Source organism: Thunnus maccoyii, chromosome 7, assembly GCF_910596095.1.
Source record: "Thunnus maccoyii chromosome 7, fThuMac1.1, whole genome shotgun sequence".
Classification (NCBI taxonomy): domain Eukaryota; kingdom Metazoa; phylum Chordata; class Actinopteri; order Scombriformes; family Scombridae; genus Thunnus; species Thunnus maccoyii.
The window spans coordinates 32129018-32151318 of NC_056539.1; the positions used below are offsets into that span (position 1 = coordinate 32129018).

The following is a 22301-nucleotide window of genomic DNA, read 5'->3' on the forward strand; positions in this document are numbered from 1 at the left end:
TAACACCTTTTATACATCAGATGTAGATGAAAGTACTTCATATAAACTGAAAAAAACATTTAAATAGATGCAAGAAACTCATTTTTGTCCCTTTTTGTTCCTTGTTCTGTTTAGTAACTGCGTCTGATTAGTTTCTTTTTTCTTTTTATGTCAGAAATCCCACTAAAAATAAATAAAATAATATTAAATATACCATAACTGATATCGATTAATATATGTGTCAAAGAATAATCAAAAAAGTATGTGATAAAACACTTGACTTTAACTGGCTGTTTGTTCCCTGACAGAGTTTGATGACCTGGAGATGTGCACGTCTCTGGACTGCGGGTCCCAGTGGTGGCCCACCACCAGCAGCAGCAGCAGCTCCACCTTCACTAAGACCACCACCCAGACCTCAGGTTACGGAGACGAGGCGTCGTCCCTCCAGCGCCTGGTGGAGGACCTTCGCTCTCAGCTGTCCCGCTCTCAGAGCGTGATCCGCGGCCTCCAGAGCCGCATCCGCTCCCTCTCCACCTCCAGCGACTACGGACCCTCCACACCCCGCAAGGTCAACTGGTCCTTCCAGGCTTCGCCCTCCCAAAGCGGGGCTGAGGACGACGAGGGCTGGCAGTCATCCGACGGAGGTCCGCTGGCTTCGCCTCGTCACCCTCACCCGGACAAGAACCTCCAGGAGCTGGTGTCCCGCGTGGACGCGCTGGAGGACCAGCTGAGGAAAGGAGGCAAGAAGACCGTCGGCGAGGAGGGAAAGTCTGCCACCTGGCCGGGGTGAGTGTTACATAATTACAGCAAATACAGCAGCTCATTTTTACATTACTGTCAATCTTTTAAGTCAAGAAAAAAGTTTAAAAAAAGACAAAAAATATTCTAATACAACAAATTATTGAATTTGAAAAAAAAAAAAGAAAATAATGAAGAAATTCCTCATGTGAACATATTCATGACAAGATTAGATACTTAATTATGTTAATTACTGAATAAGTAAATGACATTTTCTGTCATTAAATTGCCGTCTAAAATCTTATCTAATCACATCTAAAATGTGTTTTTTCTCTTCAAACTTGCATTGTTTTTATCAGTTACTGTAACAAATAGAGTAAAGGGTGTAATTCTCTGCAGATATTTCACATTAAAAGCCTCCTGGGAAATGGAGGGATTATGTCCTTTAAGCTGCTGGATGTTAATGTGACTGAAGCGTTTAGTTGTACTGATGGCATCTTAACAGCAACCAAAAAGATAATAATAGTGAATAAAAAATAGTTTGACTGTTTCTGTTGTTGTTAGTGCTGTAGAAATGTACATTATTCTGAAATTAAAACAAGCTGATAACAAAATAGGGTCAAAATAGGGACATTTGTACTGAAATATGATCAAATAAACTAAAAAATCAAGGAGAATTTGAAATAAAAGTCTCTAATATGAGTCAGTTTCACATATGAAGCTGCTCTGTCACATTTAATAAAGAATAAAGAAAAAAACGAACTTTTACAGTAGATAACATGTCTGCACAGTGATCCATTAATCACTGCAGGCATTAAACGCTGTCTGTCTCCATCAGCATCAGTCTGTGTTAATCAAGCGGAGCCGCAGATGTTTTCATGTACACTCGGCCGCCCGACGGTCAGAGGGGATTAACTGACACGAGGTTCGGGAACACGCTGTCCCGTTTGCCATGTGTGACCAAAACTGTAGCTACAGTGAAGCTTCATCACTCATTTAGATGCTGAATCAGGTCCTGAAAAAACACATCACCGGCCTGAAACAGAGTCATCTGCTGAAGGAGGAAAGTTTCTCTGAGCTCACTTTTAAATCTCAGTTTAACACATTTAACCTAAGAGCATCATTTGTGACATCACGACTAGTTTGTAAAAAAGTGTGATGTGGAAGTAAGTAAAGCAGTAAAAACTTCTGAAATGAAAGAGAGCGAGGAGATATCATTTTAAGAAAAAAAATACAAAATATAACTGATAAATACTGATAACTAACCTGATATTCACCAAAATGCAGAAATCTTAACAAGCAGCATCCCCAATACAAGCTTTTTTCACTTTTTGGGATGAAATCCAGTTAAATTCTTTCTCAAACGTGACAAAATATAATCATAATCTATCTGTGGGAACTATTTTAGGATCCCAGTTGTAAATTTTGTTTGTCGTTTTAAAAACCAATGAAATTCTTTTAAAAGAACAGCTTAAAAAACTGTACAACTGTACAATGTTTGAGTCTCTATAAATCAGTTCAGTATAATTCTGACTTTTTGATGGAGTTCTATTTCACACGAGACCAGACTGTCATTGAAACGATGATTTATTTTTGGTACGTTGTTTCCTGGCTTGTACACAAAACAAGTCAGCGCTTGTTAAGAGGTTGCATGTGTGTTTAATTTAAAAAAAAGGAAAAATCAACAAACCAAACAGGAAAGTCTGAAAATCTCCAGAATTTCTTCATTTTGTATCTATAACATGTGTTTGTCACATTTGATTTTAACCCTCCTGTGTGATGACTAGTTTGGAAACAGCTGGAAAAATAGAATATTCCGATATAAATCTTTTATTGCATCAGGTCCTAAAAACACATCAGTCCATTACATCAGCTGTCTGAAACTCCTCCAGGAGGTGCCGGGTTCAATAACTGTTCATTCTAATATATTAAAGTCCTTCAGATGGATGTTCTTCTCGTCTCTCGTCGTCCACTAAAGGAGGAAAATTTCTCTGAGCTAAATCTCACCAACGAGCATCGTTTATGGCATCATAACTAGTTTGGAGCAAATAGTGCAACTTAACACAAGTGTGACGTGGAAACTTGAAGCCTCCGGTACAAAAACACTGAGAATTAACTTTAAAGTGAAGGAGAAAACATCTTGTGTCCAGCAGGAAGGAGTAGTTAAAGGGTAATTGAACTATTTTTTGTGGAAAAACCATGTCACCATCCTCCTCCAACATGTCAGGAGATGATCTTTAAATAAAGAAAATCTGTTCCTCACATTTCAGGATGATACTGCAGAGTGAGTTACAGACACTGAATTAAAAATGTCTTAGACTGTTGATGTAGACACAATTATATTTATCATATATCATCAGGCATTATTCATTTTCCAAACACATTGAAGCAGGTTTTCCTGTCCACATGTGGAAAAAAAGGATCCATATAAGCTTCAGATAGTCAGTAGTCTTTAAACCATGTGTGTAAAACTTCTAAACAGTGAGAACCATTACATGAAATACATAATATTAAAAAACAAGACAAGACAAACAAGTGACAATTGAGCAAATGTCATAAAGACTCTTTTCATTGGAACAATTTACCATTTTTATCAGAAAAAAATACTTTAACCAAACAGTTGAAGAGATTTCCAACGAGTTGTAGAATAGAAATGAGGAATTGTGTTGTTTGTTTTATAGGCTATCAGCTAATAGGGATTCAAATAAATAAATATTCACAAAAACATCAATTACAGCGACTCATTCATTCATTTTGCCTTCATTATGTGACTGATATTTATGTCCTTCTCTCTCTGCAGTCAGTTCGACTCTCTGATCAAGTCTCAGGCCAGAGAGCTGTCTCACCTCCGCCAGCGGCTGCGAGAAGGTCGAGGCGTCTGCCACATCCTCACCCAGCACCTGGGAGACACCACCAAGGCCTTCGAGGAGCTGCTGAGAGCCAACGACATCGACTACTACATGGGCCAAAGCTTCAGGGACCAGCTGGCTCAGAGCAGCGCGTTAGCTCAGCGAGTCAGCGCCAAGATCAGCGGACGTGAGTTTTATTATTTATCTTTCTTTACTGGTGGACGGTGACAGTCACTAACAGGCTGTCTGGAGATGAATCTAACGTGTAATTGAATATGTGAATAAATTATATAACGAGCTTCAGTAAATTAATTATATAAATGTTGCTTTTCCCAACAGGAGATCACCCTGAAGATCCAGACGAGAAGACAGAGCTGCTGGCCATCCGGTCAGTGCTCATTTATTTATTTATTTATTTATTTATTTATTTATTTATTTATTTGTGTGTCTGTGTCGTGTGTGTCTGTGTTTGATTTCTGGTGCGGTGTCAATTTTTTTTTTTTGCATAACAGCAGACTCACATGTCGGTCAATGGAAAGTACGGCCGATGTTTTGCTCCTCGGGGCAGAGTAATCAAACGCTGATCCGATAACGAACCAACGAAGGTCCCACCGGCCAATTAATGAGAGAGCTAATTGGTTAATTAATGAGGAGAGGAGAGTGCTGGATAGACTCAACATAACAGATAGATGTCACTCTGCATGTCTGTCTGCATGTTTTGCATCTTTAGAAGCTTTGTTTTACAGGTCTGTAATTTCTTAATCATTTCGTGTCATTTATAATATTGGTAATAATTATAGAGAAAATAGAGACAAAGTATATGGACTGTTATATGAGTTTAGGTGTTTGCATTGAGTTTAAATGCAGTTGTTGATTTTCAGAGGTGAATTTTCTTCATTTCATTCATTTAAGTAAATATTCATTAATTAATAATTTATCAGTGAAAAGTTGTATGAAAAGCTTTTATCTAGTCGGCCATATCTCTAACAGACTGCTTATACCTGCTGCTATATAAATAAGAAATAAACAATATTACAACACATAATAAAGTAACAGACTCAACATGTCAACATCATAGAAAAAAATCTAAAATATAATTATAGAAAGAAAAACAAGACACAATCATATAGACGAATGTTCGCCTACAGACGGATTTCTCTCTAGCTTACACTCGCAATTAATTGGAGTTAATTAATTGGAAGTGTACCAGCTGAACATTGTCCATATCTATAATTAGTAGCTAATTAAATATTCTTTTCCGGGAGCCTTCCGATGAATTTACAGTAACTCACATCAGTTCCTTCTAGGAAACTGTAGGAAACTGTAGTTCATAGAATAAACCTCCACCCATCACTTCATTACCCAGCAGTCATTGCTAACGCCATGATTACAACACACATCAACAAAATAATGTTGGTGTCATGTAATTCTGTGCTAACGAGGCAGCTTTATTTTAGAGTCTTTTATTCGTCTTTTTGCTTATAAACGATGTCACGTCTCGTTTCCTGCTGCTGGTCGCTCTCGTCGGGCCCCAAAGCAACTTGTTATGACGTTAGGGGAAGCTGCTGTGATGTCACCGCATCATTATAAAACCACAGAGTCCTCTGGCGTCACCACCCTGCAGGGCAGAGTCATGATTGGACCACCCTCCTCCTCCTCCTCCTCCTCCTCCTCCTCCTCTTCACCACCACCACCACCACACTCGCTCTTCCAAACCCTACAACTCATTAATTTGTGGCGGGGAGTCGTGACCAGCAGGGCACAGCTGATGTCCCAGCGAGGACCTTCACTGTCCAGTCGATCGGTCAGCTAATTAGGCAGACGGTGAAAAGAGAGAAAGAGAGAGACGATGATGACGATGAAGGACAAACAACACGAGTGAGATCAGTAGTTATACAAGAGGAACAAAAAGTCTGACGTCCTGCTGCAGAGATCTTTGTTCAAGAGATTTGTTATCGTTAGAGCTGAAGGGGGAAACGCCGTGTTGTCATTCAGTAAATTAAATCATTATGTAACATGTGACAAGTGTCGACTCTGCAGCTCTCTGGAGCTTTTTAGCCTCTTTCAGCTCGTTGTTTTGGTTTCGTGTCACATTCAGTAACTAAAGAGCTGAGAGGAGAGTATTTTTAAAATGTTTAATTCTGTATTTGGATCTCCGTAATTACACAAGAGAAACAGGAAGTCAGTCCTACCAGACCTGCTGACATTGATCTGTTTGTGGACTAAACTTAACTTTATTTTAATAATAACAATAATTTTAATAAATCTCATCTCTGCTCCATCAGAACACTTGAATATATCTGAGCAATTGAATATATTATGATATATGAATAACTACCCTTTTTATTTATTTACTTACTATTTTAATCACTTTACTCTTTGCACACTGTAATATTTGACTATATTTAAATATCTGTCTTTATGTTACTGTTATAATTTAATGTATTTGGCTGCTGTGATGATTTAATTTCCCTCTGGGGATTAATAAAGTCAATTATCTATCAATTAGCTTCAATCACACAAAATAATAATAACAAAAATGAAAAATGATTTAAAATCACACTGTATTATTGGGGGAAAAAAGGTTGAAAAAGTAAAAACATAAATCTGAAAATGAGTAAAATTATTTTGCAGATGAAAATGTAGAAATTGAAAACAAAATTCATCTGTTTCTGTTTCAAAGAAAGAAAGAAAAATATTTATTCGCTGATGTGTTTTCAGCTTGTTCTTCTGCTTCTGAGTCCAAAAACTCAATGAAGTCTGTTTTAAAGTTTAAGAAATAAATTAACTGGAAGAGGATTTAACTTTTATGTTTACTATTAAAGGACGATTTCATGTAATTTACAAAAAAATCATATTTTCTCCTCTTTGTATCCAGCTGTGCATCGATAGTTTCAGTTTTTCCTGCCGACACTTTCACATATTTATAATATTTATAATTATCTTATATAATATGTCATTTTTTTAATTATAGTTATATATTTAAACCTCCGTGTGAAGTTTTCTTCAGCACAAAGTTGTTGAGCGTTAATAATTCTTCAAACTGTCTCTTCAGTCATTTTTGATGAAATGTCATGAATATTGCAGATGACTGTACGTTCAGGTGTATTTCAGGCTGAAAGCTTGTGGCCATTTCTTTCTTCACGGATGAGTAGTGACGGATGTCCTGGATGTTCACTCGCTAATAACACGACACCTGATTCTGTTTCATAACACGACTCCGTGATGATGAACAGAAAACAAACAGCTGCCTGTACAACGGAAATAATACGACACTTTGTAAACCTCTTAGTCATAAATGAAACATGATTTTTGTTTTAGATAACGAACTAAAACACCAGTTTGGTCCTTTGAGTTGGACCAGTGGTGTTGGGTAGAGGAAGGTGAGCGTTGGGTCAAACCCCGATAAACAAACAATGCTTTCTGATTAGAGATAGAGAGACATAGAGAGAAACAGAGAGAGAGAGAGAGAGAGAGAGAGAGGCCTGCAGTAATCTAACATCATGTTGTTGCAGCACAGATGGCCCACCAGATGTGAAGGAGAATTATCGTGTTTTTATTCCACGACAGCCATCTCGTTCAGGATGTCCTTCTGATTCCGAGTGTACGGGAGAGTCGGAGGATGTTTGTAATCCGCGTATTAACCTCTGCATTAACTTAAATCACCCTAAAGACTGTGTGACATATTGTAATGTTGATAACGTTTCCCATTATCAGATAATAATGGATGATAATGGATGAGATGGAGGCAAAACACACAGTATTTTCTATAAAAGCTTTATTATTATTGTGTCCAAAGATACTTCATGTCTACACAAAAAAGTCTTAAATTACCAAAATAAAACACATAGAATTGCAACCTACTTAAAAAAATCTAAATAGACTTAAATAATTATTAAATAGAATTAATTTAATAGTCCATTTTGCGTTCTTTTCCAATATTTTTAAGATATAGTAGATTTCAAACCATTTATATGACCCTGAAACCTCAAAATAATCATGATTTTAACAGGCACTTGCCATCAAATCACAAAAACAAATATTTTTTTGGTATTAAAATAATAATAATATACATTTATGTGGACGTATATATTCTGTACAGTGTGACTGCACTGATGGCGTAACGCTACTGAGGCTTTTTGCTGGCTGCGTTTGGCTCAGGGCGCATGTTGACATGGCGTCTAATCAGGTTAAGTTATTAAGACCTCGAATGGGGAGGGAAATAGGTCAGGAGCAGCTAAACGCAATGAGAGAGAGAGAGAGAGAGAGAGAGATAGAGAGAGGGAGAGAGAGAGCAGAAAGAGAGAGAGAGAGAAAACGTGAGGGAAAGCAGCAGCAGAGGGATGCAGCTCAGCAGAGAGAGCATCGCTTTGCTTCAGTGTATCTGCAGCAGCAGCAGCACATGCTGCTAAACATCCAGCAGCGCTTTGATCTCTATTATGTAAGATTTACTCATCGTAAAAACCTGCGTTATCGTGGACACTAGATATGAATTTACTGCTTTTACTGTAGTATCAGTTCTTGCATTTCCTTCAAGCTAAAGCTGGATGTAAAGTTTCTTCTTCTTCTTTTTCAACCTCCTCAGCAGATCCTGAAAAGAAGAACTTACTTATGATTTCAGTCTTGCATCAGAGTGGAAGCTTGCGTGTGTTTTTTTTTTTTGCGGATGGACACAAATCTTTCCTGAACGCACACAAAACAGCAAAAAAGAAAGAGGAAGTGCTGCTTTGTGGATGATCACTCATTCACGCTTCTGTTTCTCTCTCTTTCTTTCTGTGATGATCAGCGCAGCGTGAAACACACACAAGCCCTCTTCCCCCGGGGACCCGGACATCCGTTTGTTTTTATTACCCCCTCTCTTTTCTCTCTCATCCCTCTTTGTGTTGCTCTTTCGTTACTACATCTCTCCCTCGGGGCTGCTGCTGCTGCTGCTGTATGAGTGTTTGCTGGTGGGATGAGAGGTTATATCCAGGGAGGTAATAACAGGCTTTTCCTTTTGAGAAGTTAAACAGAATTGCAGATAAAGAGAAAAAGAACTGCTGCAGGTCTCCTCGGGCAGTTGAGTCATGATTTTTGGTTCAACATAGAGCTGAAACCACTAATTCATGCTTCACCTCATTACACGCTGCTGGCTGGACTAAAAACTATTTGAGCTGCACTCAGGATACAGTTTTCTTCATCTCTGCTGATCCTCTTCCTGTGGCTGGATGTAAAAGCTAGGATGTCATGGAGTGTCATCCTCTTGTTACAGAAAATGCACAAATCCTTTAAATGTTCTGTGTGAACCAACAATTTTTGGTTTATTTTGCTATTCCGGCTTCAGTCTGCACCCGCCACATGGTTTTCTTGGCAACCAAAGAATCAGATTTGGGATTTATTTGAGCTAGCACCTGTAGTCCCATCTGATAGTCCCCTCAGTGTGTGTGTGTGTGTGCGCGCCACCGAAATCCAGCTCCCCGGGAAGCCCAAACCTAATCGGAGGATTTGCTGTGCTTTTCATCTAATCGCCCACACGCTCAGTCATTCCTCCATCCCTTTTATCCCTCGCTCACGCTCAGCCTGTACCTGCTGTCACACACTCTCTTTGGGGGTCAGGACCTTGGCTAGCAAGCTAATGAGCCACGCTCAGTTACCTCTGGAAGACACAGAAGAGGGAGAAAACTGCAACGGAGAAAGTTTTTAACAGCCGAGAAGACTGAGGTGGGGAAGGGGGGGGGATGGTCAGTCAGTAGCCCGGGCGGAGGGCCGTCGGCCGGGGGGGGAGCAGAGGGAGCTGAAGCAGGCTGATGGCTCCTCTGTGGAAGGCCATGCTGTCAAAGAGCAGCCCGCTGTACAGAGACTCTCTGTTCTCCTTCTCTCTGTGGGAATGGAAAGCTCAGGAGAGAGAGCTGCTGCTTCTGAAGAAACACACCGACAGGGAGAGGAGAGCGCTGTTCGCACAACTCGACAAGTAAGACGGAGAAAAAAACAACAAAATTCTGTATAGTTATAAAGTAGCACTTTTTTAAACAATATTACAAATTACTTCTTTACAATCAAACTAAAAAGTATAGAGCTGGAGTCATGGTTAGCTTAGCTTAGCATAAAGACTGGAAGCAGAGGGAAACCGTTAGCCTGACTCTCTGAAAGTGAACAAACAAACTCTGAAGCTGTTTTATTTACAGATTTTATTTGTTTCTTAAAGCCTCACACAGATAGAAATGTAAAAATGACAATTTATGGTTTTAAGGGGAAGTTACATGCAGGAACTATTTGTTGTGTGTATCCATCCTCCCAGCACTTAGATACAGTCGGCGAGCACAGACTTGGTTGATGGTACCAAACTAGAAAACTTCACTGTGATAATAAGACGTCAGGAAGCTGCACACAGTCACTGACTGTTGAAGACGGCAAACACATTTCTGATTATGTACAGATCAAACAAACCAGATTCTGAATGTTACTCAGCAAGTTTTTGATGTATTGGTCGAGGGGTTTTTCACCTAAAGTCAAGATAAAATGAAAAATGTCTTTTTTAATCCTTTTAGATCACTTCCACCGGTCATATTCTGCACCTATTTAACAATATATGCCAAAAAATCCATTTCTTTGTATCTTATATCAAAATCCAATCATGTTTTCTTCCTGTACAACAAAATATGACGTGTACGTCTACGTGTACGTAGGCTTGAACCAACGATGACCAATAATATTATGACATCCATCCATCAATCAATCTTCAACTTCACGAAGCTTCATTATGACGCCCACTTCTCAATGTTCATGTAACATTCCTCCCAACGTTACGACCCGCCTGTCTGTCCTGTTTCACTCTGAGTCTCTAAATGCTGTTTCATCTGGACTTTAATAGAGTTCGACAAGCTGTTTCCAGTTTTTATGCTAAACTATATCATCCTCATCTCACTCTGAGAGAGACGTTAAGTGTTTTTTATTCAAACATTCATTACTTAGTTATTAGTTAATGCATCCTCTGTCTTCACTAGTACACAACGAGATAAACACACTTTCAGTAAAGGTTGAAGACAGAAGTTGACCTTCTGAACAGCCGGACAGATAAACAATGAGCTGAAACTCAATATAAAGCTCCGTAAAGTCGAGAGGAGCTGCAGAGTCTCTGATAAAACTCTCACGTTACACATCGTCATTTTATACATCGTTACATCGATTATATCTGCTTTAATCAAATTAGACAGAACGTGTTAATTAGTGAGCGAGAGCCATGCTAGCTGTTTCCACCTGCTTCCAGTCTTTATGCTAAGCTAGGCTAACCACGTCCTGACTCCAGCTCCGTACTTGATATCGAGCTTCTCATCTCATTGCAGAAAGTATTTTTTATTTGTATTTCCCAAAAATGTAAGGGTAACACTTTACTTTAACCCCCCCCCCCCCCATTTCACATCTACAAGCTATATATAAACATTTAATAAACAATAATGTAGTTGTAAACAGATATAAGTGTTTATTCATGTTGACGCTGGTGTAGAAACAGATAATATGATAATAATATGAAACCTGTCTTCATAGGAGACATTTTTGACCAATACACACTGAATTAACTACACCTAAAATGTCCTCATATCTGCTTAAAATTACATTATAGTATGTTATAACCATAAATTAAATGTTTATATACATATATAAATGCAAAATAGGGATGTTAACGTTCAGTTTTACTGTTTTAAGATGCATCTGTTTGGAAAAAAAGAAAGAAGACGTGATGTGAACATCAACAGATAAACAAATGACTGTAGATTGACTTTAATGTGAATATGTGTGTGTGGTCACATGTACGTATTGTGTGTGTGTGTGTGTGTGTGTGTGTATCATGATGTGAGTGACCTTCACCTCGGCGTCTGTGTACCAACACGTCACCATTAATTAAATCAGCTGAACAGTCGGAGAGAAGCTGCATAGACGACGTGTGTTAACGAGGTCAGAGAAGAAGAACGGATGTGTGTAAAAATATTTAACTCGTTATGTCTTTATATTTACGGACGTATGAATCTGCATTTTCACCTGTTTGAGGTGATGCAGTGTGTGTGTGTGTGTGTGTGTGTGTGTGTGTGTGTGTGTGTGTGTGTGTGTGTGTGAGTCACTAAGAGGCTTCTCAGTGAGTGTACTGGACAGGACAGATCAGCAGGCAGGTGACTCACACACCTGGTGCTTCGTTATTCATTAATGCTCGTTATCCTCTAAGTCACAAGGCGGCTGATGAAGCTGTTCAGATTCTCTCGGAGCAGTTAAAGATCAATTGTTTTGAGTTTTTACAGATTTTCATTTTAAAACTACCAGGTTGATTATTTACATATTTATTTTTATGTTTCCATGCGTCAAAAATATTTTGTTTATATAACTAAACTTTATCTGATCAATTTGAAAAGTTCAATCATTGACTGATCTAGTTCTACTAACTTTACAGTTTACATTTAAAGCACCTTAAATATAGAAATTAATAACATCAAATTGAATTAAATCAAATTGTGATCAGACTGAAAGAATTTATGATCCATTTAATCTTTGAATCAAATCACTGTTTCAATCAATAATTAAACAAACAGCAGATCTGTTGTAAGAATGTGACATGTGGTTAAAATAATTCAATTCAAAGAACTTTATTTATCCCAAGCAGAGCGATTAATAAGTATACACACACATCTCAACAAAACACATGATAAAAATGACACAATTAATGATTAAAATACTATCAGAGTGAACAGAAACAAATACTAAAATGCACATTTTAAAGTTCTGCAGCATGAGGTTCTTTGAATTAGGAAACAGCTGGTGATTTAAATCTTTCGAGTGTTCAAACTGCTTCTTATGATATATTTTTTTTATAGTTTTTTCATTTTAAAACTACCAGGCTGATTATTTACATCTGTATTTTTATGTTTCCATGCATCAAAAATATGTTTTCTTCTGTGTCCAAGTGTGTAACTAAACTGTATCTTTGCAATTTGAAAAGTTGTGATCAGTTAAATCATTCATTACTGTCATTCATTGATCTAGTTTTAGTCTACCTTAAATACCTTAAATATAGAAATTAATAACATCAAATTGAATTAAATCAAATCGTGATCACTGTTGCAATCAATTATTTAACCATCACAATTAAACAAACAACAGTTCTGTTCTGTAATTTAGAAGTTTATGTAGCAAAGGACACACAGACAAAACACACATGATAAAAATGACACAATTAATAGTTAAAATACTGTCAGAATGCATAGTAACAAATTTAAGTGCTACAACTAAAGTGCACATTTTAAAGTTCTTTAAATTTGGAAACAGCTGTATTTAAGGTATGGAGTGCTAGTGATTTAAATCTTTAGAGTGTTCAAACTGTGTTTTATGATATTTTTATAGTTTATTTACTTTGCTATATTATTATAAATCCATTAATGGAAAGCTGTGAAACTATTTACTGTCTTAAAACAGAGTTATTGCCTCAGACTTATACAATATACAATTTATTATCATTAAAAGTGGAGAGATTTCAAGGCAGCTGAAAACTTTGTAAAGAAAATGATGAAAAGTGAAATTGCATCAAAACTGAAGTGTATGATGGGAATGAAAAAATAAGATAAAATATAAGTTAAAGGGGAAAAAAGCCGAGTTATTGAAGCAGAATCTCTTCCGAGCATCGCTGAGAGTCGAGGTCTCTTTGACAGGAAATTAAACTACAGTCACACATCTTCACTCCTGGAAGCTGAACATCAGTCTGATCCACTGAACAGCTGGATGTTTGATGCCTTGCTCAAAGGCCTCAGCGGTGGTAACGAGGCAGCGGCGAGCACTGAACCTTCACTTTCCCACCCGGATATATCCAACCGAGGACTGAAACCTAAACCCTAAACATGGACTTGAATAAGACTTTGAATAAAGTTTGACTTGACTGATAATTAAAACATGCTAACTGTGTGTGTGTGTGTGTGTTCATCCGTGTGTGTGTGTGTGTGTGTGTGTGTGTGTGTGTGTACACAGGCTCAGCAAGGAGCTGCAGCAGAAGGACAAGATCATCGAGTCTCTGCGCGCCAAACTAAACCAGCATCACCATCATCACTCTCATCGCTCCAACACGCCCTGCAGCAGCCACGCCCTCTCCGAGACCACCGACCAATCGGATCGCATCTCCTACGTGTCCGATGAGCAGGGATCCACTAACGAGGACCTGGAGCTTTGCTCCGACGTGGACGCCGCCAGCGAGCTCGGTCAGGAGGAGACGCACACTTCTGCAAGAGTCGGCGCAGGTGAGGAGACGACATCCGACTTGGATTACATTGTTGTATTAGTTGTAGTTGGCCAAAAGTATGTGGACACCCATGTTTATACATTGATATTTTAGACGATAGTGTGTTTTTGTGGCAATAGTTTCAATGTGACAACGCCTCTGTGCACAAAGCAGCTCCATAACGAAACAGTTTTCCCAGTTTGCTGTGGAAGAACTTGACTGGTCTGCACAGAGTCCTGATCTCAACCTCATCAAAGTCCTTGTATTCTTATACTTGGCAAGTAAATGATCCTTTAATCTTTGAATCCAACACCAACAAGCCAGACTTAATCACCCAAAAAAATCAGTGTCGGACTTCACTAATGTTCCTGCGGCTGAATGGGAGCAAAATTCCTGCAGCCAGATTCCAACATCTGCTGGAAAACCCAATGAAGCTGTAACAACAACAGATTATGTTCAAGTGTCCACATACATTCGGCCATGAGGTGTAATAAACCTAAATGATCCTTTAATAAGCCTGAATGCTCCATCTCTCATGTCCTCTTGACCCTTTCGATTTCCAGACCGCCACTCTCGCAGTGGCTCCATGTCACGCCACCCGTCTGTCCCTCCATCCATCACCTCATCCCACAGAACCCAGTCCTGCCTCAGCTGTCCCAGTTTGCATTGTCCCGGTTCACAAAGCTCACCGCACAGAGCTGCGGACATGCAGAGTCAGACAGGTAGGAGGTGTGAGCCAGGCTTCGTGCAGATCTTCAGCTGCTCTGATTTCTCCTTTTGTCTCCTTCATCTCCGCTTCGTATTTTCCGTCCATCTTCGTATCCCGTTGTTTTATTTTCCTTCCTTCTCCTCCTCCTCCTCGTCCTTCTTCTTCTTCTTCTTCTCTCCCAGCTCCAGCCTCAGTCTTCACCTCTGCCCCCTACCACCCTCCCTCCTCCTCCACCACCACCACCACCCAGAGCGCACCTTTGCCCTTTCATCCCAACCCCGCAACCCTGCGAACCCGTTACCAAGGCAACGGGGGAGTGGGTTTCTCCATGGCTGATGTGCATCAGGAGCTGCAGATGTTGCAGAGACAGCTGGGAGACAGTGACAGTGCGTCGCATGAGTCTGCGTATGAGAGTGTGTTAAAAGCCTAACATGAACTAACTAACTGTGTGTTTGAAGCTCAATAATAATAATCATGTAGAATAACAAGAGTTTCAGTAGCACAGAATCAATCTATCGCTGGCTAATAAAAGTGAAGAAGATGATGAGCGTTTGAGGTTTATCTTCCCCAGATTCTCAACAGCAAAGGTTCAAACTTTAAAAAAAAAAAAAAAAAAAGATTTGTGACATCATCACATTCACAGTTTGATAGAACTGAGAAAAAGAGAAGAAAAATATAAGCAAAAGAAATAAAAGATAAATGAAGAGATGATTGAGGGATTGTTGAAAAATGCTTGAAAAATGAGAGTTCTGGTGAAACTGGTGCAGTTTAAAACCACCAGGTGGCTACAAAGTAATGAATCAGATCCACTGTGAAAAGAGGCGATAATTTACATCCTTTCATCTAAAAAAGGATGAGACATCAAATAATGTGATGCTTTACTCTGCTGAAGTCAAGCTACACTAAATATTGGGCCATTAATTTGTTCAGGTTGATTTTTTTTGTCCCAGTTATGTTGAAAACTCTTCTCCAAAATGACTTTAACAAGACTAGAAAACATAATGCTCCGGTGTTGAAAACATTTTGTTGTGACATACTTTACTTATGACACAATAAGGAGCTTGTGTACTCTGTTGTTTCTCTATTATACACTTTAGAAAACACACATTTTTCATCAGTTTTGCACTGAAATCATTGTTTGAACCAGCTGAAGACAAACCTCATTAATGCTTCATAGTTTTTGCATTTCTAAGATGCATCCCTGCTCTTTCTGTTACGCTGTAGCTGCCTCACCGTCAGTATTTCACTGTGAACTAGAGTTAGTGATGGTTACGTCGCTGCTGCGTGCAGATACACAGGGTGTGAAGTGGAGTGAGAGCTGACCGGCTTTAATAATCTCCCCGACGAACCGCCTCGGCCTCTCTTCCCTTCGTCTCTTTTTGCCTTTATCTTTAACACGCTGTACTTTCTTTCTCATTAAATAACTGTTCCTCACTTGACGCCTCGTGAACCCAGAGCGCCCAGCTGGAGGAGGATTTGCTGTGATCTTTAAACACTGATGAAGGACGGAGATTTGAGAAACCCAGAACGAGACGGATTTCTGTAGGCTGATTAACAAACTCTGCGTCACTGTCGCCTGCTTGTGTTGTGTTTCTGTTTTCATTATTCTGTTTGCAAGAGAAAGGATCTTGTTAATATGTATGTATGCACATGTATGTTATTTTATTTACTCATTTTATGTTTCTTCATCTTCTCCTGCAGGGTTCTCCACTCCTCAGTCCAAACCTCTTCAGGGTTTGCCGTTGTTGTCCCACCAGCAGGCCGACTCCTCCGGCTTCCTGCCCTCCTTCTACCACGGATACCAGCCGTCTCCCTTCGGCAGCGCCACCACCACCAACGGCAGCCTGGACGCCAGCTTGGCCATGAAAGCCGGGGCCAGCCTGCTGGAGAGCAGTGCATTGTGGGATATGGCCTACGGTACCCGACCGATGAGAGTCGGAGCCGACCTGTCGTCGGGATCCTCGGGGTACCAGTCGGGCACCAGCCACACAGGTAGACACGCAAGCTGGAGGCGTCGGATGTCTCACTCGACTTTGTTTTGCTTTACCCCAAAATAATCCTGTAACTATGACGACAAGAGAATTGGAATAGGACTGCAACTAACGATTGTTTCCATTACTAGTTAGTCTCTTGATTCTTTTTTGATTAATTGTTTAGTTAAAATATCTGAAAATACTGAAACATGTCAAACACAATCAGTCCAAAACCCAAAAATATTCAATTCACAGTGACATCAAACAGAGAAAAGCAACAAATCTTCACATTTAAGAAGCTGAAACCAGAATCTGTTTGCTGTATTTGCTTGGTAAATGACATAAACTATGAATTGATTATGTAATAGTTGTTGATTAATGATTCTGTTCATGCTTTGGGATGTAATTAACTGTAATGTAAAGTATTTTGTAGTAAATTGTCAAAACAGAGTGTGACGTTTCTCCTGTCTGTGCTTCTGTGTAGGTTCAGACCTGATGAAGGAGCATCTGAGGGAGATCAGGAGTCTGAGGGAGAGACTGGAGGACTCCATCCAGACCAACGACCGCCTGCGACAGCAGCTGGAGGAGAGACTGGCTCGCACCGCCACCGAGAAAGGTAACACACACACATAAACACAGGAAGTAACATATATATATACGGAGGCTGAAGAGTGCCGACACAATAATTACACACCTCTTCAGAAGTTATTTATAATCAATGAATGAATTAAAGCATACATAACAAATTTTTAATTTATTTTAATTTATTCATCAAAGACAGGACAAAAATCTATTTATAGGTCATTTTATATAAATTAATGCATTAATAATTGAGTTTAAATTAGCTTTTTATTTGACATTTGCTGTCACTGCTTCGTAATAATTCAGCATTAATGAATATTATAAAAAAGATGATTTGTGTGAGTTGGTCACTTCTTTTCTCCTCCCTGTCCTCCTCCTCTTCCTCCTCCTCCGTCTCCTCCTCCTCCTCCAGGAGCTCCTACTAACATCTACATCCAGGGTCTGGACTCGGTCGGTCAGCTGTCCAGTGAGATCCGGCTGCTGAAGGAGGAGAACGTCAGTCTGCAGAACCAGCTGAAGCAAACCGCGAGAGGTACAATCTGATGTTCACGGACTGAGTCAGAACCAAGACAAGACGTTAAGGTTAAAAAAAATATCCGCTCAGCTCTGTGCTCTCATTGGTCCCCCTTACAGAGGGCAGTAAGGAGGCGGAGCAGCTGAGGGAGGCGGCGCTGCTGGAGCGAGCCCGGCTGAAAGAGGCGGAGCTTGAGGCAGAGAGGTGGGCGGAGCAAAGCAGGAAGCTGCAAGCTGATGCTGAAGCTCACAGTCAGGAGACCGCACAGCTGAAACAGGACAGACTGAGGAACCAGGAAACCATCAACAGGTGTGTGTTTCTCTGCGTGTGTGTGTGTTGCACTTTGAAACCTTGAGAGTGAATAGAAAGTTTTGGAAAGTAAGGACATTTTTAGAAAGTGACATTTTGCAAGAAAAAAACTGAAAAAAAACACTACTGATCGGTTTAATTTGTTCATCATAGACTAGAAACACATGAAATCTATTTATAGATCATTTTATATAAAGTATTGGTTCACACATTCAAAAATATGATTTGAAACTAAAAGCTTATTCAAAGATCTCTCCTATAAACATTAAATAAAAAACAACTAATTATAGTCATTTTGTCTGAATTTGTTTTCTTATTTAAAACATTTTTGTAACATGAAGACATTTTTGCAAAGTGAGGAGACTTTGCTCGACGGTTAAGATTAAAAGAGTTAAAGGTTAAAATGTTGCTTTGGTGCCCTCCGGTGGTTAAACTCGCTGCAGTCACATAGACGTGAATCACTGTTGGATGCAGTTACAGGTGCAACAGATCACTTTTATGAACCAAACTGCTTTTCAGACACACTTGAAGACACTGTGTTTTTATTTCACAGTTCACAAGTTTAATCTTGCTTTCTGTACACATGAATCTGCTCACTTTAAACAAACAAACTAACTCAGCTCAGTTTTATCCAGTAAACAATTCCAATAAAGTTTATTCAAACAATGTTATAAGATAGATATATTGGCAGTTTTACTATGAGCCTGACTCATAGGCTGCGACAAAATATGGGAAACCAGATTAGTTTAGTAACTTAGGATAAATGTTTATTTTCACAAAATGATATATGAGAGTGGGAAAAAATGTGGGAAAAAAGGAGGACAAGGCGTGATGAAGGAGGAGAGATAAACATCTCAAGTCTCTTCATCATAGTTAAAAATCTGTTAATTGTCGGTCTGATCAACAAAAGAACCATAAACAACTTTCTTCGTTTATAAGACAGAATTTTTTTTCGTTATTTCCTCCATTAAACTGTTTCTTGTTGACAGACAGACTCTTCCTGACTTTAATTTGATCCATAATTACAGTTCAACACATTCATAATTCACATCATTTATCGTCAGTTCCATTCAGTCACATGTGAGGCTGAAAATTCCTGAGGGTGGGGTTTGATGTGAGTTAAATCATTTCCATTTGCCCTGAAACATTTAACCAAATACATATTTCCCAGTGTTCAGAAGACACCCTGATCATATTCTGGGTTATTGAATGATGAATTCACTATCAGGATTATCAAAAATTACAGATGCAAATAATCAATAAATAATATAAACGCATTCTGCGAGTAGAAATGGTTTCTACAGCTGTTAAAGCCGACTGACAGCTGATCACAGCTGGATCAGCTGTCACCGTCATCAGACACGGACATCGCTTCACGTGACGCTTCAGAGGAGAGGACGTCTCATGTCTCTTAAAACAAATTTCCTCGTTTCCTCTCTCCTCGCTTGGTTTCCTTGCGTCTCTCCTGCATCCACGGTGGGAGGTACTAAGACGCAAGTGAGGGAAACGTGGATGCAATTTAAGAGACTTTGGATGCACCCTCTGTAGACGGCCAAGCTTTATAGTCACGACCACACATGGACCCAGGTGTGGCTCATGATGGCGATGACGATCCTCCGCCCTGCCCCGGATCCTGCAAGACTAAAAAAGGAAAACCAGCAAACAGAACGCAGGAGCACCTAGTGGAGCGGAGTGGTCGTCACAACAGAAAGTAATTTAAAAAAAAAAGACAAATATGGAGTTGCAGATGGCTGAAAGATACAGACAATATGAGTCTCACAGTTTTAGCCACAACACATACTAGTGTTTACTCCAATAATATCAGAACAAACAGCAGGCGTGTTGGGAAATCAGACCATAGAAATCCAACTGATCATCCGAGAGCCAGACTGTTGATGGTTCAGGCAGTTAATCAGGCGTCGTGACCTCAGACTGCACGTTAAATGACGATCTAGCAGAAAGTCAGAGGGGGCAACCAAGTCGGTGTAAAATCTGGCTTAATGCATACATCCTCTGCCTGGCTGTAAGGTTAATGTTAGGGGGTTAGCGAGTGTATTATATCTGTTAGGGTCATCAGATATTTTTGATCAATTGCTTCATATAAACAGAGACAGATACAACAATAACAGCCTAAATAATGTGTGATCTGATGTGTATGTGTGTGTTGACAGGCTGCAGCATGAGGTGAGCGTCCTCCAGCAGCAGCTGTGTGAGAGTCGCAGTCTGGTTTGCTCTCTGCAGTGTGAGCTGCAGGTGTATCACAGAGTGTGCGGAGTCACCGCAAACACACCGTCAGGTAACACACTGCTGCATCACTCAGCTGTTTCCTGTTGTTTAAACGGAGATCAGAGACAAACATCCCGGGGGAAAAAATGTCTTGAATGGAGGTTTTTTGTTTGTTTCTAAGCAGGTCAGGCCAGCGACAGCTCTCAGCCGGGTCACAACACCGCGACCTTTGACCCCAGAGAGCTCCACATTCAGCTGGAGCAGCAGCTGAGCGGACAGGTGGAGACGCAGCCTCGATCCAGGAGGCAGCTCTTCAACGGTCAGTATGTCTGGGATATAAAACCGGGAATATTATTTAATTTTCATTGTATTTTATTGTTCTATGGAGCCCCAATGAGCTGCGTCCTTAATAAAGTCAAGTAAAGAATAAGAGTGAGAATGTCCACAGCGCAGCACTAACGGAAACTCGTCTCCACAGACAACGTTCCTTCTCCGCCTGTGAGAGATACGGGACTCGTCAGTCCTTCGTCTCCGCTGCACGCCGCACACAAACATGCAGGAGACACCAGAGCTGCCGATCAAGGTGAGAAAACAGTCGTCTTTACCGCCGGACGCTACACTTGTAACGTCCGTCTCATCTGCGGTCGTCCATTTATCAGATTCTCTGGTTATACACCCTTTGTCTCTACATGTCTCAGGATGAATTTAGCACAGTGTCTATGGGTAATTCTTGGACAGAGGCTCTTTATTTTAATAGAGAAACATGTATATTTAAGGGAAATCTTTATTTCTAATTGTCATTTATAACCAACTTCCCCTGTTTTATAACTACATTTTATGTTTGTTTTCACAAATTAATTCCAGTTGCTTCTAGTTTAACGTTTTTTCGTTTGGTGTGGAGCTACCGTAATAGTCTAATTAAAATGTGAGCTGTTAGTTTTTTTAGCTTCCCTCAGTGTTTTTTATCCAATTTTAATTAGCAATAATAACAGGCTGTTATTTGTTCATGACTATTATTTGAATACCAGCTTTTATTTGACAATTTACACCTTATCCACACACTTCATATCCTGCAATCTTCTGTTTATCTTTTATTAAGAATATGGTATTTTTATCTATTAACTATTTTAGGTTTCTATTTATCTTTTTAGAGAGATAACATTAACTCATGTGGAACCTCCCTCCTGTCTTCTACCCCTATATAATAATAATAATGTTTATTTATAAAGCACTTTACAGGCATAGATGAGGCATAAAAAGAAGAAAGATCAGAATAAAATACCAAATACACATATATATGTACACATACAGTACATATATAACATTAAAAATAATAATTACATATTTAAATACATACAGTATAATTAATGAAAAAATGCAATAAATGAATAAATAATAATATATGCTTAATTCCCTTGTTTCCCTTCCCAGCAGCCTCGGCGCTGCAGGGGCAGGCTCCGGACGGTTCCTTTGCTAACCGTCATGGCCGCCACGCTGTCGGCCACGTGGATGACTTCAAGGCTCTGCAGCAGCAGATCCTGGAGGGCGGCGCTCTCCTCCGCAGGATGGAGACCGCCGTCTGTTCCCTGAACGCCTCGCAGGAGTTCAGCCGTCATCAGGTGAGAGGTTCAGGGACCGAAAACGCCATCAGAGTGTCCAAATCCAGACACATGTGTGAAGCAGCCAGCCAGTAATGTGTCACATGAGGAAAAGCCCCTACTTATTTTTATTATATTTAATGCTATCTCATTGGATTAACATTTGTACTGCATGTGTTTTATGTGTCTCAGCCGTCAGACTCCGGTTCTGTCAGGAAGCTGCTGGTCGACACTAAAACCCTGAGACAGATCCTGGAGGAGGCCGACTCGCTGCTGCGGATGTTCTGGAGAGCAGCTCTGCCCAACTCTGAGGAAACCAAACAGGTCAGAGAAACCAGATGGAAAACCTCAAAGATCCAGGAGTAGACCACCAGTATTTAACATTAAACATTAGAAATAATTCTCTCTTTGTGATTAAGCTTTGTGTTCCTGCAAGTTCGTAAAGTCACTTCATTTTTCCACTATGAGACACTGGCTATATGTAGTTCTTGGCAGCCAAATGTAGATCCAGGAAGTAAGAGCTGACTCACTGCAGGCCGGAGCCCACCCAAGAATCACTTGTGTTCTGGATTTTTGGCGTCTGTATTTGTGGA

The 22301-nt window shown here is 39.8% G+C and overlaps 1 protein-coding gene across 2 annotated transcripts in view; it reads left to right on the forward strand.

Annotated features, from left to right (window-relative positions):
• LOC121900042 (phosphodiesterase 4D interacting protein) overlaps positions 1-22301 on the forward strand; it is a 121885-nt gene that overhangs the window by 93954 nt on the left and 5630 nt on the right. For both annotated transcript variants that reach the window (XM_042415943.1, XM_042415942.1), the window contains 15 exons: positions 288-765; positions 3518-3753; positions 3906-3954; positions 13551-13816; positions 14361-14519; positions 14689-14919; positions 16208-16498; positions 16964-17095; positions 17474-17593; positions 17695-17884; positions 20056-20180; positions 20295-20429; positions 20589-20693; positions 21542-21729; positions 21901-22032. In XM_042415943.1, the coding sequence (XP_042271877.1) occupies positions 288-765; positions 3518-3753; positions 3906-3954; positions 13551-13816; positions 14361-14519; positions 14689-14919; positions 16208-16498; positions 16964-17095; positions 17474-17593; positions 17695-17884; positions 20056-20180; positions 20295-20429; positions 20589-20693; positions 21542-21729; positions 21901-22032 (2837 nt within the window). The remainder of the gene's footprint in view (positions 1-287; positions 766-3517; positions 3754-3905; positions 3955-13550; positions 13817-14360; positions 14520-14688; positions 14920-16207; positions 16499-16963; positions 17096-17473; positions 17594-17694; positions 17885-20055; positions 20181-20294; positions 20430-20588; positions 20694-21541; positions 21730-21900; positions 22033-22301) is intronic.